We start from the raw sequence: 20,140 nt of genomic DNA, 5'->3' as shown, positions 1-20,140 counted from the left end.
TTAATACCATTGACCACACATAAGTCATTGACGAAATTCCACAACCATATGTCATGGTCTGATGTTTCAAAACAAGTCATTAACTCTACAACCATGGTTGAAGGAGCTATGAGTATCTGTTTATAAGACTTCCAAGAGATAGCACCTCCAACCAACATAAACACATATCCAAAGGTGGAATGTTTGTTGTCTAGACATCCAACAAAATCGGAGTCAGAGTATCCAATGATCTCTAAATTCCCAGACATCCGATAAGTGAGCATGTACTCATTAGTTCTCTTTAAGTAACGCATGAAACGTTTGATTGCCTTCCAGTGATGCATTACATGATTGCTCAAATATCTTCCCAAAAACTCCCACGAGAAACGCTATGTCGGGACGTGTGCAAACTTGAGCATACATTAGACTCCTACTACATATGCATAAGGAATATTTTGCATCTCGTATCTTTTAAGGTCATTTTTTGGGCATTGTTCGATACTAAACTTAACTCCCTTAGCTATAAGAGTATCCCTGATTTACTTTCTTTCATGCCAAATCTATCTAGGACTCATCTATATCGCTTTCTTATGACAACCTTAGGATACATTGAGAGTGATCTCTTAGTATATGAATACCTAATACTAAAGAAGCTTTCCAAAGATCTTTCATTTCGAAATTATCGGTTAAAAATCTCTTGGTGTCATGCAATAGTCTTATATCACTGCTCAAAAGCAGTATATCATCGACATATAATACCAGGAATATAAATTTACTCACACTGAACATATGGTACACACAATTATCAACTTTATTTTCCTAAAAACCGTATGAGGTAATAACTTGATGAAACTTGTGATTCCATTGACGAGAAGCTTGTTTAAGGCCATAGATGGATTTCTTTAATTTGCATACCATAGAATTTGAGCCAATTGAACAAGGTTTTCTGGTTGCACCATATAAATCATTTATTTAACGTCACCATTTAGAAACGCAATCTTAACATCCATCTAATGTAGCTCTAAATAAAAGAATCCTTCAAATATACTAGAAAAAATGTTTATTTATAATCAATGTCTTCCTTCCGAGTGTAGCCTTTAGCAACTAGATGATCTTTATATCTGTCAATATTACCCTTTGAATCCCTATTGGTTTTAAATATCCATTTGAAACCAATAGGTTTCTCACCTTTCGGTAATTCTACAAGATCCCAAATGTCACTATCATGCATAGACTTCATCTCATCCTTCATAGTATAAATCCACATTTAAGAGATAGAACTTTTCATGGCTTGACAGAAGTTCAATGGATCATCCTCTATTAACCTGATGTCATCCTCATGTCCTTGAATAAATACAATATAATCATCTTGAATTGCACTTCTCCTCTCTTTAGTGGATATCCATAATGATACATCTACTTCTTGACCTTGTTGAATTTTTCTATAGGTACTTGAGGGAGAACCTCATTGTTGTCTTGTTGAAGAATATTGTCAGAAACATTATTCTGAACATTATCTCCTATTACCGAAGTTGTTTTTTGAATGGTAATATGCACAAGAACTTGTCACCAATTTCCTCAAGGACAACATTCTTTATGTTCTCTTCCTTCCTAAAATCAACTTCCTCAAGAAATATTGCATTTCTCATCTAAAAAAACTTGAAATAGGATCATAGAATTTATAGCTCCGAGAGAGTTCAGCGTAGCCAACAAAATAGCAGCTAACTATTCTTGAGTGCAGTTTCCTTTCATGTGGCCTAAATGGCTGCATCTCGGCTTGACAACTCCAAATGTGCAAGTGTTTTAAGCTTGGTTTTTTTTTATCTGTCCAAAACTCATATGGGGTTTTGTTAACTGCTTTACTTGGCATCCTATTAAGGATGTAAACAGTGGTATTTAAATTTTTCCGCAAAGAGACTTTGGCAAGGAAAAATGACTAATGATACTTCTCACCATATTCTTAAGAATTCGATTTAATCACTCAATAACACCCTTCATGCTTGGTTTGCCTACTAGAGTGTATTGTAGAACAATTATGCATTCTCTGAGAAAAAACACAAATAGTTCACAACATCCTTGTTGTTTATTTTCTTATTCTGAGAGGTCATAGTTAAATGAGCACTTTCAGTCTTATCTCTTTGCAGTCTCTCTTTCTCTTGCACATAGTGAGATATAAACTCACTGAGAGACCAGTTGCCCTTCTGATTGTTTTAGCTCACTTTGAATGCTCAAAAGCGAGATCAAAACCAAGTGCACGAGCAAGTCATCCCCAAGCTCTAACTTAAGTGACTTGAGTTTTGATGCGAGATTAGACATCTCCATAATATACTCCCTTATGTTCTCATTGCCTTTATATATTATGGAGATGAGTTTAGCCAAAAAGCTACTTGTCTTCGCCTTTTCATTTTTGGCAAAGTATGGTTATAGTTCTTCAAGGAACTTCCTTGCACTCTGACCCTCAGAAATAGAGTGTCGAAACGCTTATGGAATAGAGTGTTTCATGATCATTAGACACATTCGGTTAGAGTGTTCCAATTTCTCAGTTTTAATCTCGTCGAGGATTTCTATACTAGAAATGGATTTCTCCACCTGAAGTTCCATATCTAAATCCATATAGCCGAGAATAATTTCTACGACTTCCTTATAAACCTTAAAGTTTGTCCCATTCAGCAATGAGATGTTCTTAATTTAAGTAAAAATATTTGGAGCACTAGTAAAAGAACAAAACAAATTGCAATATTCTTGCAATTAAACTTACACTCATCTTTAATACTTAAATTCAAATAATGATGATGCGTATCACGAGTTATCTAGCACAACATTAATATTCAGTCTTTGGACAAAATATTAACTTGTAAGTAGTACACCAACGTAGTAATCAAACATTGATAATTAGTCCTATCAAACAATAAGCATTTCTTTGGACTGACTTATTATTCACATAGAAAGTCATATGATTATCACATATTTATTGCTACATGTATATTTGTAATTTGGGTCAAATAGTATTCTTCCTTTGGGCCGATCACTTTTCACATAATATGCAAACATACAATTAGCTTGATATTTTATATCAATAACTAATGGTACTCTTGTTTGTAATGGTCAAACATTGATCATAATGTATATCAAATAATAAACTCTTCTTTGGACTAATTTATCATTCACATATGCAACCTTATAATAATCACATTTTACCATCACATGTGTGTATATAATCCGACCAAATAATAATCTTCATTTGGGCGACTAATACTCGCATAGATACATATATGCACTAGCATTTGACATTTATTATGAACAATTCATAGATAAGATGTTACTTTGGTGACTTCTTGTTTGATAGGTTCACTTAAAATGTCAAACAATTTTATTTTCTAAAAGAAAAATCCATTTAGTTGAATTTGATTCAACACTTAATCCAAAACATATATTATTTATATTCACATACAAATACATATATCCACTATAGTCTATTTAGCATTGAATCATTCTCATCACAAGGATCTACGTTTTGAATTCTAATGATGGTCCTTTTGAATTTTTCATAAAAAATATATTACCATTTTATACATGACTAACAATGGCAGAACACACTGTCTAAATGGAAACAATGCTTCAACAATAAGAATCTCTTAATAATGCAATCAGTCACCAGCTAATGCAACAAACCATGAAGTGTTGTAACCATTTAAATAAACAAGTCAGATATATATAAAACAAGACATGTTCATATAATAGACTCATCACAGGATACCTAGGACAACATCAACTTCTAGTCTTTGGACAGAGAATTAATTTGTAAGTGGTACTCTCAATGTAATAATCAAATATTGACAATTAGTTCTGTCAAATCATAGTTTGTCTTTGGACTGACTATTATTTACATGAAAAAATTTATAATTGTTACATATTTACCATCATATGTATGTTACTATTTGGTCAAATTGTGTCTTCCTTTGGACCAAACACAATTGCATAAATAATCTCATACTCATCTATGCAATTTTAATCAATTTCCACAATAGATGACAACATATTGGATCAATTTATTCAAAAATAATTACCAGACAAAGAAAAACAATATGGATCCATTATAAAAAAATTATGATCTTGGATTTAAAACGTTCAGATTTGATATCTTTTATGATTAAAAAATCTAATCCCATTATATAATTCCAAATCAAAAAATGTATATTACATATATATCAACTCATAAAAATGGAAGCAATTTTAATCAAATGCAAAGTAGATCCAAGCATAAAAAATAGATACAAATATTATTGGAAATTCCAAATCGAATATGATCATGCATATCTTAAAACATATAACACTATATATATACACTTTCACACACTAACATAGTACAATATATATAATTTTGACCATTAACCGTAACCATTATATATATATATATATTGAATTAAAATATACATAGATACATATGTAATTGTTTCTAGCTTGAGATTGTTGTGATGTCTGGAATTATTGATTAAAGTTAATATATTATATATATATATATATATATATACAAGGCCATGAATTCTATATTGTATATGTATAAAAGAAAAACATGACTTAACCCACATATACCTTTTACATATACTTCAGCAAATTGCAAAATTGTAAAGTGATAAAAGTCATTGTCCAACAGTAAGACAATAGTGCACATATAATACACATATTGCATAATAGAGTCATAAAAGTTAATGCAATGTTCAAACATAGATCCGATTATATACTTCAACACATATTGCAAGGATTCATAATGCAAATTACTCACAAAATAAGCGGAAGCGGATAAAATTTATCCTCATTATTCATAAATACCTTATTTTCATAACCAAGAGCGGAAGCATAAAAATCCTCAAATTTAAAAAATTATGTTTCATAGAAAATTGGAGAAAAAACATCTTTAATAGAGAACTATAAAATTCAGAATTTAAAGCTCTGATACCACTTGTTGGAGATTTCCTTGTCATTTGATGAAATATCAATCTTAGGATCTTGAATCTCATGATTGTCACACACACACACACACACACACACACACACACACACACACATATATATATATATATAACAAGGGTGTAATATCATATCTGAATCCATTTCCATGATCTACTCCTTTGATATACTTTTTTGATAGAGTTTTGGTATGATGGTCTTCCTCAACCAAATTCTGAATTCCTTTTGGGACCTTCATTTTCTCTATGATGGGGAGAGGTGAAAACTATTTGTGATTTGGTGTCTTGGGGACCATAATTGTTCCTTATGTGTTAACTAATAGGGTTCTCATTATCCCCTATAGACCAATCATTTAGGTATTTACTCATTAAACTCATATTTGTGATCAGTTTTAGAAGTCTTATGGGTTGTCAGTAATTAGATCCCTTATTTTGTAACGCCAAAATAAATAGCCGATATAATTATATTAAATATATGATGTCCACCTTAATTAGAAATTATGAATTTCTAACACTTATATCATGGAAGATACTAGAGATGACAATAATACTATCATAATATAAATATATCATTCATGTCAAATCATCAAGAATAAATAGAAGTGGAAGTGTATTTGAAGGATCCATTAAATCTTCTTAAAAGAAATGAACTTTTTGATGGATTAATGATCTTTCAATACAGACTACACTTAGTCTTTAGTTCCTCTTCCGATAGGATGAAGAGAATAGAGTTTATTTTGTTATGTCTACAATTGAGGACCATAATCTCTATTTATAAGACATGCATTCACTTTCATGAAGGGTGATGCATTTTGAATTTTCTTATTTCTTATTTTTTTTCCATCATAAAAATAAAAATTAAGATATATTGTACTACACAATAATTTTCATGATAACTATCCCAATAGTCATAAACATTACTTGAAGTAGATCACTTTAATTTGGCTAATAAAAAATAATGACACAAACATATTTAAATATTACATTTGTGACCCAAAAGTTCTTACAATTAATACTAAATAAAACATCTGAAAAATAACACTCTCATTCATGCAAAAATATGACAAATCAACAAAGTTGGTAATCATGAATTTAATACGCCAATCAGAGAAAAAAATAAGTCAATCTAGTTAAATCAAGGTGAAGTAAAAGCATCATTAACATCTCTAAATGATTGTTTGAATCAAACAGTAGAAATCAATTATCTATTGGGCAAAACTCATATGGTCCACCTTATTTTAAAGAAATCAAACAATATTTTATTCTATAAAAGAAAAGCTTTCACTACAAGTGTAAATGAAGCCTCTTAGTTGCCAATTTTTGAAACTACTACAAAGAATAAATATTATCTATCTTCCATCAGAAATCTTCGACAGTCTTAAACCATGGACCACTCTACTGGACCCCATGTATTAGAATCCTTGTGGATATAATACATGCCAAAGTAGTACAAAAAACGAAGTCTTGATCTTCGACAATGGACCTCAACTTTAATGTTGGGAGATCTTCATCTATGAGTTATAACATTTTTCCATGGGTTAAGTTAAAGAAGCATATAACTGGGTTTAACACCATATATTGACCCAAAACCTTAAGACATTAGGTCTATGGGTCTATCCACTTATATGTTTTTTAACTCATCCATTTTTAATCAATGTGGGATTTTTTCATTCACACTTGGATACCCAACATCTCCCCTCAAGTGTGAATTCCCATCCGAGTATTGGATACACCAGAGCTCAACTCTCTATCTACTTGCATCGACGTTGGCTTATCCTTTCATCAATGAAACACGCTGCCTTGACCTCTCGCCAGGAAGACTTTCGACACAAGGATTCCTTATGGATCTACCGACCACTTGTCGCTTCAATATTCCGTTGAGCCATCAGACCATCGGCTCTGATACCACTTGTTGGGAGATCTTCATCTGTGGGTTACAACATTCCTCTATGGGCTAAGTGAAAGAAGCATATAAGTGGACTTGACATCACATCTTGACACCACATTCCTCCATGGGCTAAATGAAAGAAGCATATAAGTAAAACACTAACTATTGTACCGTTGAATAAATTTATTATTAATGTACGATGTTTAATTTCTTTATTTAAAAACAAAAAATAAGAAAATCAATAAAAATCGTGGTTAGGAATCACGATTTCAAAAATAAATAATAATAAAATCGTGGATGTTAGCCACAAGTTTAGTTTAAAAAAATTCACTAATATCTTGTATAGCAAACATGGTTTTCCAAGTGTTGTCATGGCTATCAGCCCCGATTTCCAAAGTACAAATACAAGAATCGTGTATAGGAAGCCTAACATATTGTTATGACATAAATTTTTCGTTTAATTGGAGTGATTTTTCTTTATAAATCTCTTCAATAAAGTTGCACTTACTAACATTTTTATATGTTTATTATCCCTCGAAGATTGTATCCTCGACATGACGAGACAATGGGAAGGACCATGATCGTGTTGGATCCAAAACCTCAAAAATCCATGTATTGGATTGGGACCCATGTGAAAATAAGGACCTAAGTGGAGCATTAGGCTTTGAGACATATGGTGCAAATGTTTGTCTCAGTGTTATAAAGCATATTATTTCTAAGAAGAAAAGTGGTGAATCCTTAGGGCACTTCCACAACGCTAAGGAAAGAATGTTAATTGCTAGCAAATACACAAAAGCACATGAGCATTAACACGATTGGTACACAATACATTGGCTTAGAGGCAAGTATGACATGAGCGCATTCAAATTAATGTAGGTGTAATATGGGCACGTTGGAATATATGCATGTATAACATGGACATTTTAGAATAAAGGAACATGTAATGGAGACGCGTTGGCTTGGAAGCATAGTATGTAACATCGGCATTAGCCGACTTGGATGTGGGGTGTAAATGAGCATTGGCACGACGCAAGAGCAACACAATCATTGGTATAAATATATGGTGTGGCATGGGCACGTTAGCACAGATGTAGGATGTGGCACATGCGCATTGGTAGAGATGCAGGTATGGCTCGGGCATTAGTTGATAGTGTTGCAATGTATGATATGAGTATGCTCCTTAAGGCGAAGTATGGTAGTTCTTTGAAGACAATGGTGATGGTGATAACTATTGAGGCTTTCCAAAGAAACTTCATGTTTTAGTTGGACTGAGTATTAAAGAGGACACTTGCCTGTAAACTTTGATATAGAGATTCCATAGTGTGGAAATATTTCCTAGCAATAGAGAGTTGGGCAACAAGTTTTGTTGGACGGTGATATAAATTTGGATAAGATACACACAAGTTTAAAGAGTTGGGCTCTTAGTAGCATTGTAAATGATACGTAGATGTTGAAGGAGGGGTAGACTCTCATGTGGAGGAGCCGGTAAAGGGAGTTAAATTGAGCAAGTCATAGTGGACATTAGCTAAGGTGGATACAGTTATGTGTTTTTAATGAGTGGAATATTTGTTTATTTCAATCAAGGTGGTGATTGTTAGGATACTTAAAATATGTTATTGTAATAAATCTCACATAATGGAAGAAATGGATCAAAACTATATATAAGGCTATCTTGCCCTAGTCCTATGTAGCTAGCATATAATGGCAAAGAGTGATAAAACACATCCTCATTTTTTTTGCATGCAGCTCATCAGCAGCAGTCATCATAAACAAGGTTTCCTGCTAACAATACCATAAATTCTAGGGTACCTGAATAAAACAGCTGCCAATTCAATGCATCTGCATAACCATTGGGAATCTTATTCTCAAGAAACCTACTTCAATGTTCAATCTAATGATCACTCATGATCATGATAACAATGACCATAATAATGGTTAACATCCCATTTTTGTATTAGTTATAGTCAAGTACCACTAAGGGAATTGTTATCAAATTATCCTGCATCTACAATAGAATAAGAATTTCTAGATACTAGCATGTAACTCTGGCTAATCAGCACTATTGATTATTTATTACCTCAACACAAACTGGTATAAAGCTCAAGGCCATTAAAATCGAAAGCACATTTTCTGTCCTAAAAAGTGTGTCACTTCATATGTCACTTTGTCTGATTAGTTAGAAAAATACTTTATCATTAAATTTTAAACTTATATATATATTTTCCAACAAATCAGAATAAGTAGTACACTCTTTTAGTATAGCAAATGTTGATCCATTAAAATTTAGAAATCTACTTGCAAATTGAGTTTTAAAAATGAATGAAAAAGAAGGATAACTCAAACTCTTCCACTTCTTTTTATTCCCCTCCAAATTGACAAACAACAATTAAACATTAGTTTTATTATATAAGGTCAACACATCTTTATCTTTAGAGATTAGAGAAATATTTATATTATATATTAACGGTTTAACATAACATTCATGTTTTATCTAGACTTAAAATTGGTTGTATTCAACACCAAGCATAAATACTTAAGTTGAAATGATGTTCATAAAAAAAAGTCTAATATTGTTTGTGGATAATGATTATTAAAGGGAATGGTGATAGCCACTTGCTCAGACTGCCACTCATTCAATGATACAAACAAAGGAAAAATGGGGAGCAAATCTATCTCAAAAAATATATCATTTCATATTCAACTTATTATGATTGGACAAAATAACTTTTAATTATTAAACTTTTAATTTAAATATATTTTTTCAAAAAGAACATACTTATGAGATAATAGTTGTTCTCTCAGAAAAATGGCACAAAGGCAATTACCTATAGATAAAAATGGCCCAAACGCAATTGCCTGTTATAAAAATTATATAAGATAAAGAAAACTTAGATTACTTTAAAAAGAAGTATAAATCAATTTTTTGGAGTAATAAGATTATTCCAATTGCACTACTCATAAATAAACAACCTTAAAAAGTGAAACAAAGGAAAAAACTTCGGCCAGTATCAAATCAAAAGCCTTGAACCAAGATTTCCAATAATTATGATACCTTAAGAAAATAAACCAAACTGTATAACCTGTATTTTTCCTTAACTTGGAACAATAATCTTTCAATTAACAATTTCACTTGGAACAATAACGTATATTTGATGGTAAAAAATGATCCAAAATCACTATTGGAATTATTGCCTGTTGCATTTTCCTTACCTACATCTTAAATCACTCACTATGATTACATTGATGCTTCCTCACAAAAAGTAATAATTGAAAGTAAAAAGCTATAAATGGGTTCAGTACCATTCTGTATTCCAGTTCCAAACAAAAGGAAGATGGTTAATAATCCATGCCACCCATACCACCCATGCCACCGGGCATAGCCGGAGCAGCTTTTTCATCCTTTGGAAGCTCAACCACAACAGCTTCAGTTGTTGTCATCAAAGATGATACACTGCACAAAACATAATTGATAAGCAAAGTTACATAATAACAAAACTGCAACTACATCGACAGAAAATCTCAACAATTATTACCTGGCGGCGTCAACCAAGGCTGTCCTAATAACCTTCACTGGGTCTATGATTCCAGATTTAACCATATCAACATATTCACCTAATTGAGAAGCACGAGAAAAACAAATATGATGGCAGAATTAGTCAATAACAGCACTGTTATAGTCTCTTGAATTGACCTTCAGAAAGTATTTGGAACCCAAGGAAAACAGACCTTTTGCTGCATCATACCCAAGATCATGATTATCCTGTTCCCATAGTTTGCCAACAACAACAGCACCCTCAACTCCCGCATTTGATGCAATTATGTGAACAGGTGCCTGTGTTATATTTGAGCCATGGAGTAAAAGGGTGAGTGATTAAATATTGGCAATAATGCAATTCAAGCTTCAAGCTATCCTATACCCTAAAGGAAAATCAAGCTCACAATATTGGAGAATGAACAATGAAAGATAATGACATAAGTGAGAGGAAAAGCAAAACAAATCTGGTTCAGGTTTCTGTAGCCCAAGATACCAAGTAGTACCCCTCCCGAAATCAAATGCAATGGAGAAATCAAACATGGAATCGGATAAATTGCATAAGGACACTGACCTTCAAAGCATTTTGGATAATCTGGACACCAATCTTTTGATCAAAGTTGGCAGTTTGAAGTTTATCCAACTCTTTCGATGCATAGAGAAGAGCAACACCACCACCTGCAAAAAAACAAATTAAAGTTAGATGTTAAATTTGACTTGAAGTTGTAAAACTAACCATAAAAATGCCGGAGTTGAAATTTACCTGGTACTATGCCCTCCTCGACAGCTGCCTTAGTAGCATTCAAGGCATCTGTCACTCTATCCTTCTTCTCGCCAACTTCAGCCTCACTTGCTCCTCCAATCTGCAGAAGAGCAGTGTCAAATGTTAATTTAGTGATTGCAGCATCTTGTTAGGATAGTCACCGGGGAAACCCCGTTAACATCGAAAGGGTGAACTTATTAAGTCCACATACCTTAAGCACTGCAACACCCCCAGAAAGCTTGGCTAATCTTTCCTGTAATTTTTCCTTGTCATAATCTGAAGTGCTATTATCAATTGCTGACCTGATCTGTTTATCGACATTCATCACCAGAAACAAGTCAGATACATTATTGAACAGCCAGACCAGTCAGTGAACCATAATAAACCAAATCTTATAGGAGATCAACTCATACCTGCTCACATCTTTCCTCAAGGGCTTTCTTGTCGGCTGCTCCGTCAAGAATGACAGTGTCATCCTTGGAAATTGTTACCTAAAGCATTACGAACATAAAACATAATTACTTGTCTGCATAAGGCAAGCTTTTATTTAAATGAAAACCAACATCCTCCACAAGAACCACCAATAAAGAACATTAGCCAAAAAAAAATGGGCCTAAATTCTAAAAGCTGATTCAAATACTACAACAAATGAATCTAAAAGCTCACCTTTTTGCATGTACCAAGCAAATCCAAATCCACTTTCTCAAGATTCAAGCCCAGCTCTTCAGTGATAAGCTAATTAGCAAAAAGAAAATGTATCATTAACAAGTTCAGATTTGATCTAGTAGTACTGGTAACATCATAGAGAACAGAAAACTTACAGATCCTCCTGTAAGAATTGCAAGATCTTGGAGGCCTGATTTCCTATTTTCACCGAATCCAGGGGCTTTGATGGCACATACCTACACCAGATATGACATCAAATCAGCAAAAACAATAATCTACGCTTTAATGGCACATACCTAGAACCAAGCACCAGATATGACATCAAATCAGCAAAAACAATAATCTAAGTTTTTAAGGAACTCAACACATAAATATAAATCTGGAGGTGGGCCAAAGTTCAAACAAACCTTGATTCCAGCGCGGAGCTTATTTAAAATAAGAGTTGCCAATGCATCACTTTCAACATCCTCGGCAACAATCAACAAAGGCCTTTGTTTCTGGAGATGAGTAGGTGTCAGCCAATATCAATATTTTAAAAGTCAATTGCAAAAGAAAGCGAATGAGACAATGCTCACCTTCAAAGCCAACTCTAATACTTTAACAACAGATTGTATACTTGAGATTTTCTTCTCATGAATCAAAATGAGAGGATCCTCAAGTTCCTATTGAAACAACACACAGCACTGTTAATTATGATTAAAAACAAAAGGTCCATTACCACAAAAATTCATAGAATCCATTGGAAAACATTCTAACGATGTGATTTATAGAAAAAGAGACAACATACACATTTCTGGTTCTTCTGGTTTGTAATGAAATAAGGAGATATGTATCCCCTGTCAAGCTTCATTCCTTCAACAACTTCCAACTCATTGTATAAAGTCTTGCCATCCTGAAATAATTCAATGGTGTGTCAGAGAAAGGCATGACCACTTCAGAGTCAGAGTTATTCATAAAGGGAATGAGGAAACAACTAGCTAGTGGATAGTGAACATGGAACTTCAGAATAAATGCATAAAAAAGGGAATCGGGAAAAGAGAATAATACTTCAGAAGAAGCCTCAAGGAACATTTCATTGATAAGATAGTAATATCAAACAAAACCCACTCCTACCGTCACTGGCCACACAAAAATTAAAACAGAAGAAAAAACAAATATGACATGCTGATCACATATTAAAACTTACTGCGATAGTGATTACTCCCTCCTTGCCAACTTTCTCCATAGCTTTTGCAATTAACTCACCGATTTCTCTCTCCCCATTAGCTGATATTGTCCCCACCTACCAGTGAAATTTAAAATAGAGAAATTAGTTAAACTTCAGAGTCCTTATTGGTGTCTCCTGCAATGAGCCAAGAGAGGCTCTAACAATGTTTGACCCACAAACCTGAGCTATTTCCTCGGATGTGCTAATCATCCGTGCCCTGCTTTTCAAGTTTGTCACCACAGCATCAACAGCCAGAGTTATACCACGCCTCAAGTCCATTGCATTCATTCCAGCTGCAACTGACTTGCAGCCTTCGGTAAATATTGCTCGGGTAAGTACAGTAGCACATGTGGTTCCTGTCAAACATTTGAAAGTACTGTCACTATTCGGTCACAGTAATATAACCAAAACAATTGCATAATATCAGCATGACAAAATAACAGTATTTGGTCTTTTAACATCTATATTCTATAAACCATGTTCTAAGATGAAAACCAAACCAAATTTCCAACAATTGCAGAACCATGCAACCTAGCATAATGTAACAAACAAAGTAGTCAATGGACAACTTACCATCCCCAGCGACGTCATTGGTAGCATTTGCAACCTGCTTTACAAGACTGGCACCAATATTCTTAATTTTATCATTGAATTCAATGCTCTTCGCAACAGTTACTCCATCTTTTGTCACTTTCGGGGCACCCCAACTTTGCTCAATCACCACATTACGCCCCTAAAAAGAGAAAACTTGACATCAAAAATCACAGTCCACAAACTACACCAATTCAAGGATGGCATCATACATCGTGGAGCCCCAAAAGAAACAAACCATCCTTAACAATGTTTATGGATTGTGATCTGAACAGTGGTGCTATCCCAATAAAGAAGACAAGGAGCTAACTTAACAAACATTCGGGATAAGCATTCAGCAACCATACATTTAAATTCCCATCTGCATTACCAACAAATCAATCAACTTTAAAAATAAAGGAGCTACTAGGTTACCTTAGGACCCATGGTTACTTTCACAGCATCTGCAAGATCTTCAACACCCTTAAGCATCAAAGCCCGAGCCTCGACACCGAATTTAACTTCTTTGGCCGCATAGTTTCTGCTCCAACTCAACCTACTTCCACCAAACTATAGCAACCAACAAAAAGAACCAGAGACAAAACAGATAATAAGGATCTAACCTTAATCCAAAAAAACATGTGTAAAAGACAACATCGGGTAATAATGTTTCACCTGTTGGCTAATGTTCCTAGCAACCCTGAAACCAAAAAAGAACAACATTAATTAACAGTCACAACAAATACATTGTTCCAAATAATGAAACACTCAACACAAAAAGTGAAACAATTAATAAACCAACAAATATGTCAGGATCTAGAAAACAAATATCCAAAATAGTAATAATGGAAAAAAAATTCAATTTTGATGCATTTTCAAAAATCTTCTCAGAGACCCAGAAGACAAAATTAACTTAAAATAAGAAAAGGAACATTCTATGTGTAAAACAAAGAGAAAAGTTAAGTTGGGTTGGGTTGTAGAGTAATTGACCTAGCTTTAGAGGCGAGATTTGAAGCAAAACGGTGCATGATTGATTGAGTGATGAGGAATGGAACAGTGTAAAGAAGAAAAGAGAGTGAGAAATGAAAAAATGTGAATGGGGAAGTAAGAGAGAGGTGGTGGGGTTTTGAAACAGAGGAGAAGGGTCTAGAAGAAGTGGATTTTAGGGTTTTATGGGTTTCTCTCTACTAGGCAGCACGATACTAATTAATTAATTTAAGATAGTAAAGTATTTACTCATACAAGTAGATACAAATATCTTATTTTATTTAATTTTAAAAATATTTTTATAGAAAATAATTAAATACACATGTCATGATTTGAAAAAATAAATTATCTTCTTATACCATAAAATATTTATTCTCTTAATTTAAATATATTTTTTTCTTTATATAAGAATTCTTTTGATATTCTCTTCACTACTTAATCCTCTTATATAGTAGAAATGTTGACACAAGGTATAAATAAATATTTAAAGGTCTAAATTATTATTTATTTTTCAATTAAAAATATGTAAAAATCATTTTCCCCTAGTAATAGTCCAAACCCAAGAAATGTGGTATAATGTAATTCCATACGTTTTTTTTATTTTTTTATTTTTAGTGTCCTATTTTAATTTTTCATTTAATATTTGAATATTAAAAGCAATTAAGAGCTTATGAGAATGGTCAAATCCATCTCCAATAATAAATTTTCTCAATCTACAAAATGTTTTTCTCATTTAATGTAAATGAAAGATTCTATGAAAATTAAAAGAAATAAATTTTGGCTAATAACCAGTATTTTTTTTCATGGCAAAAATGCATGATGTAAATTTTTGTATACATGTTATTAATGAAGGTACTCAAAAAAACTAAAAAGCAACAAAAGAATGGAGTTGAATTATGTTTTTCAACTTTAAAATAAAATTTAAAACATTTTTGGAAAAAATAACAATTCCAATCTCAAAACAATTTTGATAACTTGCTTATCTGTTTTTTACAATAAAAGAGTTTCGAACAAAGTTTGAGAAAAGAAATTATTTGATAGCATATAATCAAAACTCCCTACATTAAATAACAATTCTATAAATTTAAATAAAAATAAGTTTAGATTTAAAGAATTGAAACACATATTTATATTTATATTTATATTTATATTTATATTTATATTTATATTTATATTTATATTTATATTTATATTTATATTTATATTTATATTTATATTTATATTTATATTTATATTTATATTTATATTTATATTTATATTTATATTTATATTTATATTGATTCGCCCAAAATTATAGGTTACATTCACTTTCTTGACAACACCAAAATTCTGTTATAAATTAACACTAATTATAACATGTATCTTTGCAGACATAACATCTTCAAGTGTTGGGTTTACTCAAGTATGAAGTTTCACATTGGATATGAGGGGAAGAGTAAAAGAATTTATAAGTGGAAAAGAAATTATTGATAGCATATAATCAAAACTCCCTAGATTAAATAGCAATTATATAAATTTAAATAGAAATAAGTTTAGAGATAAAGAATTGAAACACATTTATATTGATTCGCTCAAAATTACAGGTTACCTTCACTTTCATGACAACACCAAAATTCTATTATAATTTAACACTAATTATAACAAGTATCTTTGCAGGCATAACATCTTCAAGTGTTGGGTTTACTCAAGTACGAAATCTCGCATTAGATACGAGGGGAAGAGTGAAAGACATATTTATATTTATATTGATTCACTCAAAATTATAGGTTACATCCACTTTCTTGACAACACCAAAATTCTATTATAATTTAACACTAATTATAACAAGTATCTTTGCAGGCATAAAATCTTTAAGTGTTGAGTTTACTCAAGTATGAAGTCTCGCATTAGATATGAGGGGAAGAGTGAAAGAGTTTATAAGTGGAAAAGACCCGTGAAAAAATGCCTTAAAGTTTTGGTTCGATATGATGTCTCACGTGTGACTCTCCACTCTTTTCATATTCCAATATCAAGAATTAACAGAAAAAACGTATGGAATTACACGGTGGTTAGAGGCTCTTCGATCATAGTATGGTCCAACAAGTGGTATTAGAGCTGATGGTTCAGTGGTGACATAATTGACTTAAGGGGGAAGAGGCCTGTAATGTTAGGTATCAGTGACAAAATACACCTAGAAGGGGGTTGAATAGGTGTTGCGATTCCCAAATACCGCTATTCGCACCAAAGCCCGATTCTGGAAAATCACCCAGTTAATCGATTAAAGACTACCTTAATCGATTAAATCGCACAGAATTAACAGTTGTTGAATAACTCGATTGCATAGCTACTCACAGATTATATAGAAATGATACAGCAGATATATTTGAACAAAAATGATCTTTATATGGTAGATTTACAATATCCAAATTATCAGCTAAAATATGCAATTAAAAACACTTTAAAGTAGTAAAGAGATAAGGGAAAGAAACAGTCTGCAACAAGGTTTTTATACTGGTTCGTTTTGCGGTCCACTGCAAAACTACATCCAGTCCCGCCCTTCCAATCTCGGGAGATTTTTTTCACTAAAATTGAAGCCAAGTATCTTACATACATACTTCCAATTACAAGACCTTGAACACTACCTTCTTGAATTCCCAAAACCCCTACCTTGGTTTGATCTTACCAATCGCCTAGGAAAACCTTTCCTACGATCCAGCCCCATCCAAGAGTATGTTCTAAACTCAAGATCTCCAAGTCTTGGTGAAGACTCTCTATATCTTGTTGGTGGTACGACACCAATAGACGACTTTCCTTGTTACAAAAATACACAAAAAATAGAGTAATATGAAGCACTAAAAGGCTTAAATGTTACAATCAAGGACAAACTATAAACCCTATACAAATCTCACAATTATCAAGAATATGTATAAGATCAGAATCATGAAGAACCTGTAATTTTTACCCTTAAGAAATCTCTAAAAAGTAATGAAAGAATCATGCAAGAAGAAGATAGAATGATGAACATATTTAATCACATGCAATGGATGACATGTTAATCCATAAGCATGATACTATCTCACTCTAATCTCACATGCAATTCTCTCTGCCTATATGATATACATTGAACACGAAAATATGCAACTTAGCAATTCTAAACTGAATAAATGAATGATCTAATTCGTATTTGAAATCTATTGAAAATACAGTTCATATAGAAAAGTTGTTAGACGCCAAGTTAATCAATTAAATTGCATGTTAATCGATTAACGGGTTGTTTGAGAATAACTGAAATCCATTTTTCAGTTATCTATTGAAACTGTTAAAACTGTTTTCTCGTTAATCGATTAAAGCCTTACTTAATCGATCAACTGACATATTTTTAGTTAAGATATTAAATGGTAAACTACCTATATGTTATGTTTATTAACTATACATGTTTTACCATTATGTTATGCCTAAAATGTATAAATAACATGTATGATTAATGCATGAACATATAATAATCTAGATGACATGTCTCATGCAAATGATATGATAGTTTTTAGAACTTGTGAGATTTGCATATAGGTTTACCATGAACCTATAATAATCTAGATGACATGGCTCATGCACATGATATGATAGTTTTTAGAACTTGTGAGATTTGCATATAGGTTTACCTAACCTAGACTCAAAAACTAAGACACATATCTAAGACTCTAGTCTAGACATGAAGCTCTTGAATCTTTGGCATGTTGGTTTGTTGAGTTATCTTTAAGCTTTCACTAATTACTTTGTCTTCATCTGAACATAGGCAAGCTAAGTGCTATCTTGATACTTCGCACTTTCAATCTCCCCCTTTTGATGATGACAAACTCAACACCAAATTTTGTTTTGATGCATAGCTTGAAGATAGTCATAGAATGCATGGTTGTTGATTTCAACGCAAGTTGGATATTATTTACAACCGGCACACATCAAAAAACAAAGCAACTTTTCTCCCCAAAGCAACATTATCAAAAAGATAAGCTAAATGAATTTTGGTCAAAAGTAAGAAGAGATATGTAGTGAACTCAAACTGTAATTAATCAATTAATATTGGAAATGTAATTAATCAATCAGTTGATGAAAAAAATTGAACACGTGCACATATTGATTAGCATTTAATCGATTAAGAGAACATGTTAATCGATTAAAACAACATAATACAACAATAAGACAAATTTAATGGCATATAAGGTTATACAAGAACTAATCAAACATGGAATGATCAAGTATTTAAATTATAGCATTCAAACAGCAGGCTCAATCAAACATAGGAGATACATATAACCAAACATGATCAAGAACCATTAAACATGTATTCATACTATATTTGACATATATAAGTATGTTATGTACGCAAAATGAAACCAAAATAGAAAATTGTTTAAGTTCAAATGGCATGCATATCAAGTCATAATAGTGCAGCAAAAATATATAGTTAGAGTTACAATCCAGAAAGCAAAGAGAAAATATGTCTCAAAAGTACAAAGCAGCAATGATCCTCAAAATTAGCCATATAGAAGAACTAAGCTTAAGGTAATCCTAGGGTCTAAGGTCTTCTAATCTAGGGATGCAGAGGAAGGTCTATGTCATCAGGAACGGTCATACTACTATCACCCTTGATGAGGAATCTCAGCTTCTCAAATTCTGCACAAAATCTCTCGTTTTGTGCCACAACAGTGTTCTGAACAAAGCTTCTCATAGCTTGATAGTGGTTATCAATGTAGGCGACCTGATGTTCCTCAAAATGCTCCAAATCTGCATGGTAGGAGTCTTTCTGAGACTAAAAATGTAGATCCATTCTATCATTCAACCTTTGCTCCATAGCATCCAGTTGAGCTAATCCAAAGGATGATTCCTGCAGCGCGTTTCCAGTTTGCTCTCTCTGAGTTCCTGCATTAGGCTGATCTGGTCCAGCCTGATCTTCATTATTAGTTACATCTACGTTAGCATTAGTAAAATCCTCTTGGTATTGGCAAGTACTTCCATACTTGTAGATACCCATTTTGTGGATTAAGCTTTCACCAATAAGGTGATCTTTTTCAGAAGTCCTTGTAACGATGGTGTTAGATACGTCAATATGCAGATAATCAATAATCCTCGAGATGAACACACTGTAGGGCAGCAACTTGGATTGCGAGGTAGAGACATTATACATGACCTTCAGGATCTCTTCATGCCAATTAATCATTATATTTTCCTTCACAACATACATAAATTTCAGATCATTTATAGTAGGTTGTGCGTGATTTGTGTTCCTCTGAATCAAGATGTACGCAATCAGATAGTGAAGCAATATATTCTCTACAAATAATGAACCAACTTTAGTCTGTTCTCCTTGGATATACAGATGGGGACCTCTCAGACATGATTTGTAAAGCTCAGTAGCATCGAAATCCTTAAGCCATTCACAATCACCTAGACTAGCACCATTTATGGATAAGCCACCCACATTCATGAAAATATCACTATCCAACTCTTCTAGAAATCATCTGAAAGTGTGCATGTCAAGAGGAACACTTTGGAAAGCTCTCCTTGTATGTCATGGTTTTGATGATGACAACTTGTGCCTAAAAGA

The 20,140-nt window shown here is 32.7% G+C and overlaps 1 protein-coding gene across 1 annotated transcript; it reads right to left on the bottom strand.

Moving 5' to 3' along the window:
* Positions 9,969-14,740, bottom strand: LOC109325783 (chaperonin CPN60-2, mitochondrial). Its single transcript, XM_019558343.1, has 18 exons — positions 14,563-14,740; positions 14,248-14,272; positions 14,008-14,142; positions 13,576-13,735; positions 13,183-13,358; positions 12,982-13,077; positions 12,583-12,687; positions 12,371-12,457; positions 12,203-12,292; positions 11,951-12,031; positions 11,796-11,864; positions 11,543-11,620; positions 11,341-11,436; positions 11,130-11,229; positions 10,941-11,044; positions 10,561-10,666; positions 10,368-10,446; positions 9,969-10,285 (listed from the first exon to the last, which is right to left on the bottom strand). The coding sequence occupies exons 1-18, from the start codon at positions 14,598-14,600 to the stop codon at positions 10,171-10,173; spliced, it is 1,740 nt and encodes a 579-aa protein (XP_019413888.1). The 5' UTR covers positions 14,601-14,740; the 3' UTR covers positions 9,969-10,170.

Source organism: Lupinus angustifolius, chromosome LG13 (genome assembly GCF_001865875.1).
Source record: "Lupinus angustifolius cultivar Tanjil chromosome LG13, LupAngTanjil_v1.0, whole genome shotgun sequence".
Classification (NCBI taxonomy): Eukaryota; Viridiplantae; Streptophyta; class Magnoliopsida; order Fabales; family Fabaceae; genus Lupinus; species Lupinus angustifolius.
Note: the sequence above shows the minus strand (reverse complement) of the source record. Positions and strands in the feature narration are given on the sequence as shown.

Bases quoted from the DNA above. Each gene is read 5' to 3' on its own strand.
- LOC109325783 (XM_019558343.1), bottom strand. From the start codon at position 14,600: ATGCACCGTTTTGCTTCAAATCTCGCCTCTAAAGCTAG. The intron at 13,078-13,182 runs GTTTGTGGGTCA...TTTCACTGGTAG, and splicing joins CATCCGAGGAAATAGCTCAG to GTGGGGACAATATCAGCTAA. The intron at 11,621-11,795 runs GTGAGCTTTTAG...GTAATGCTTTAG, and splicing joins TGCTTGGTACATGCAAAAAG to GTAACAATTTCCAAGGATGA.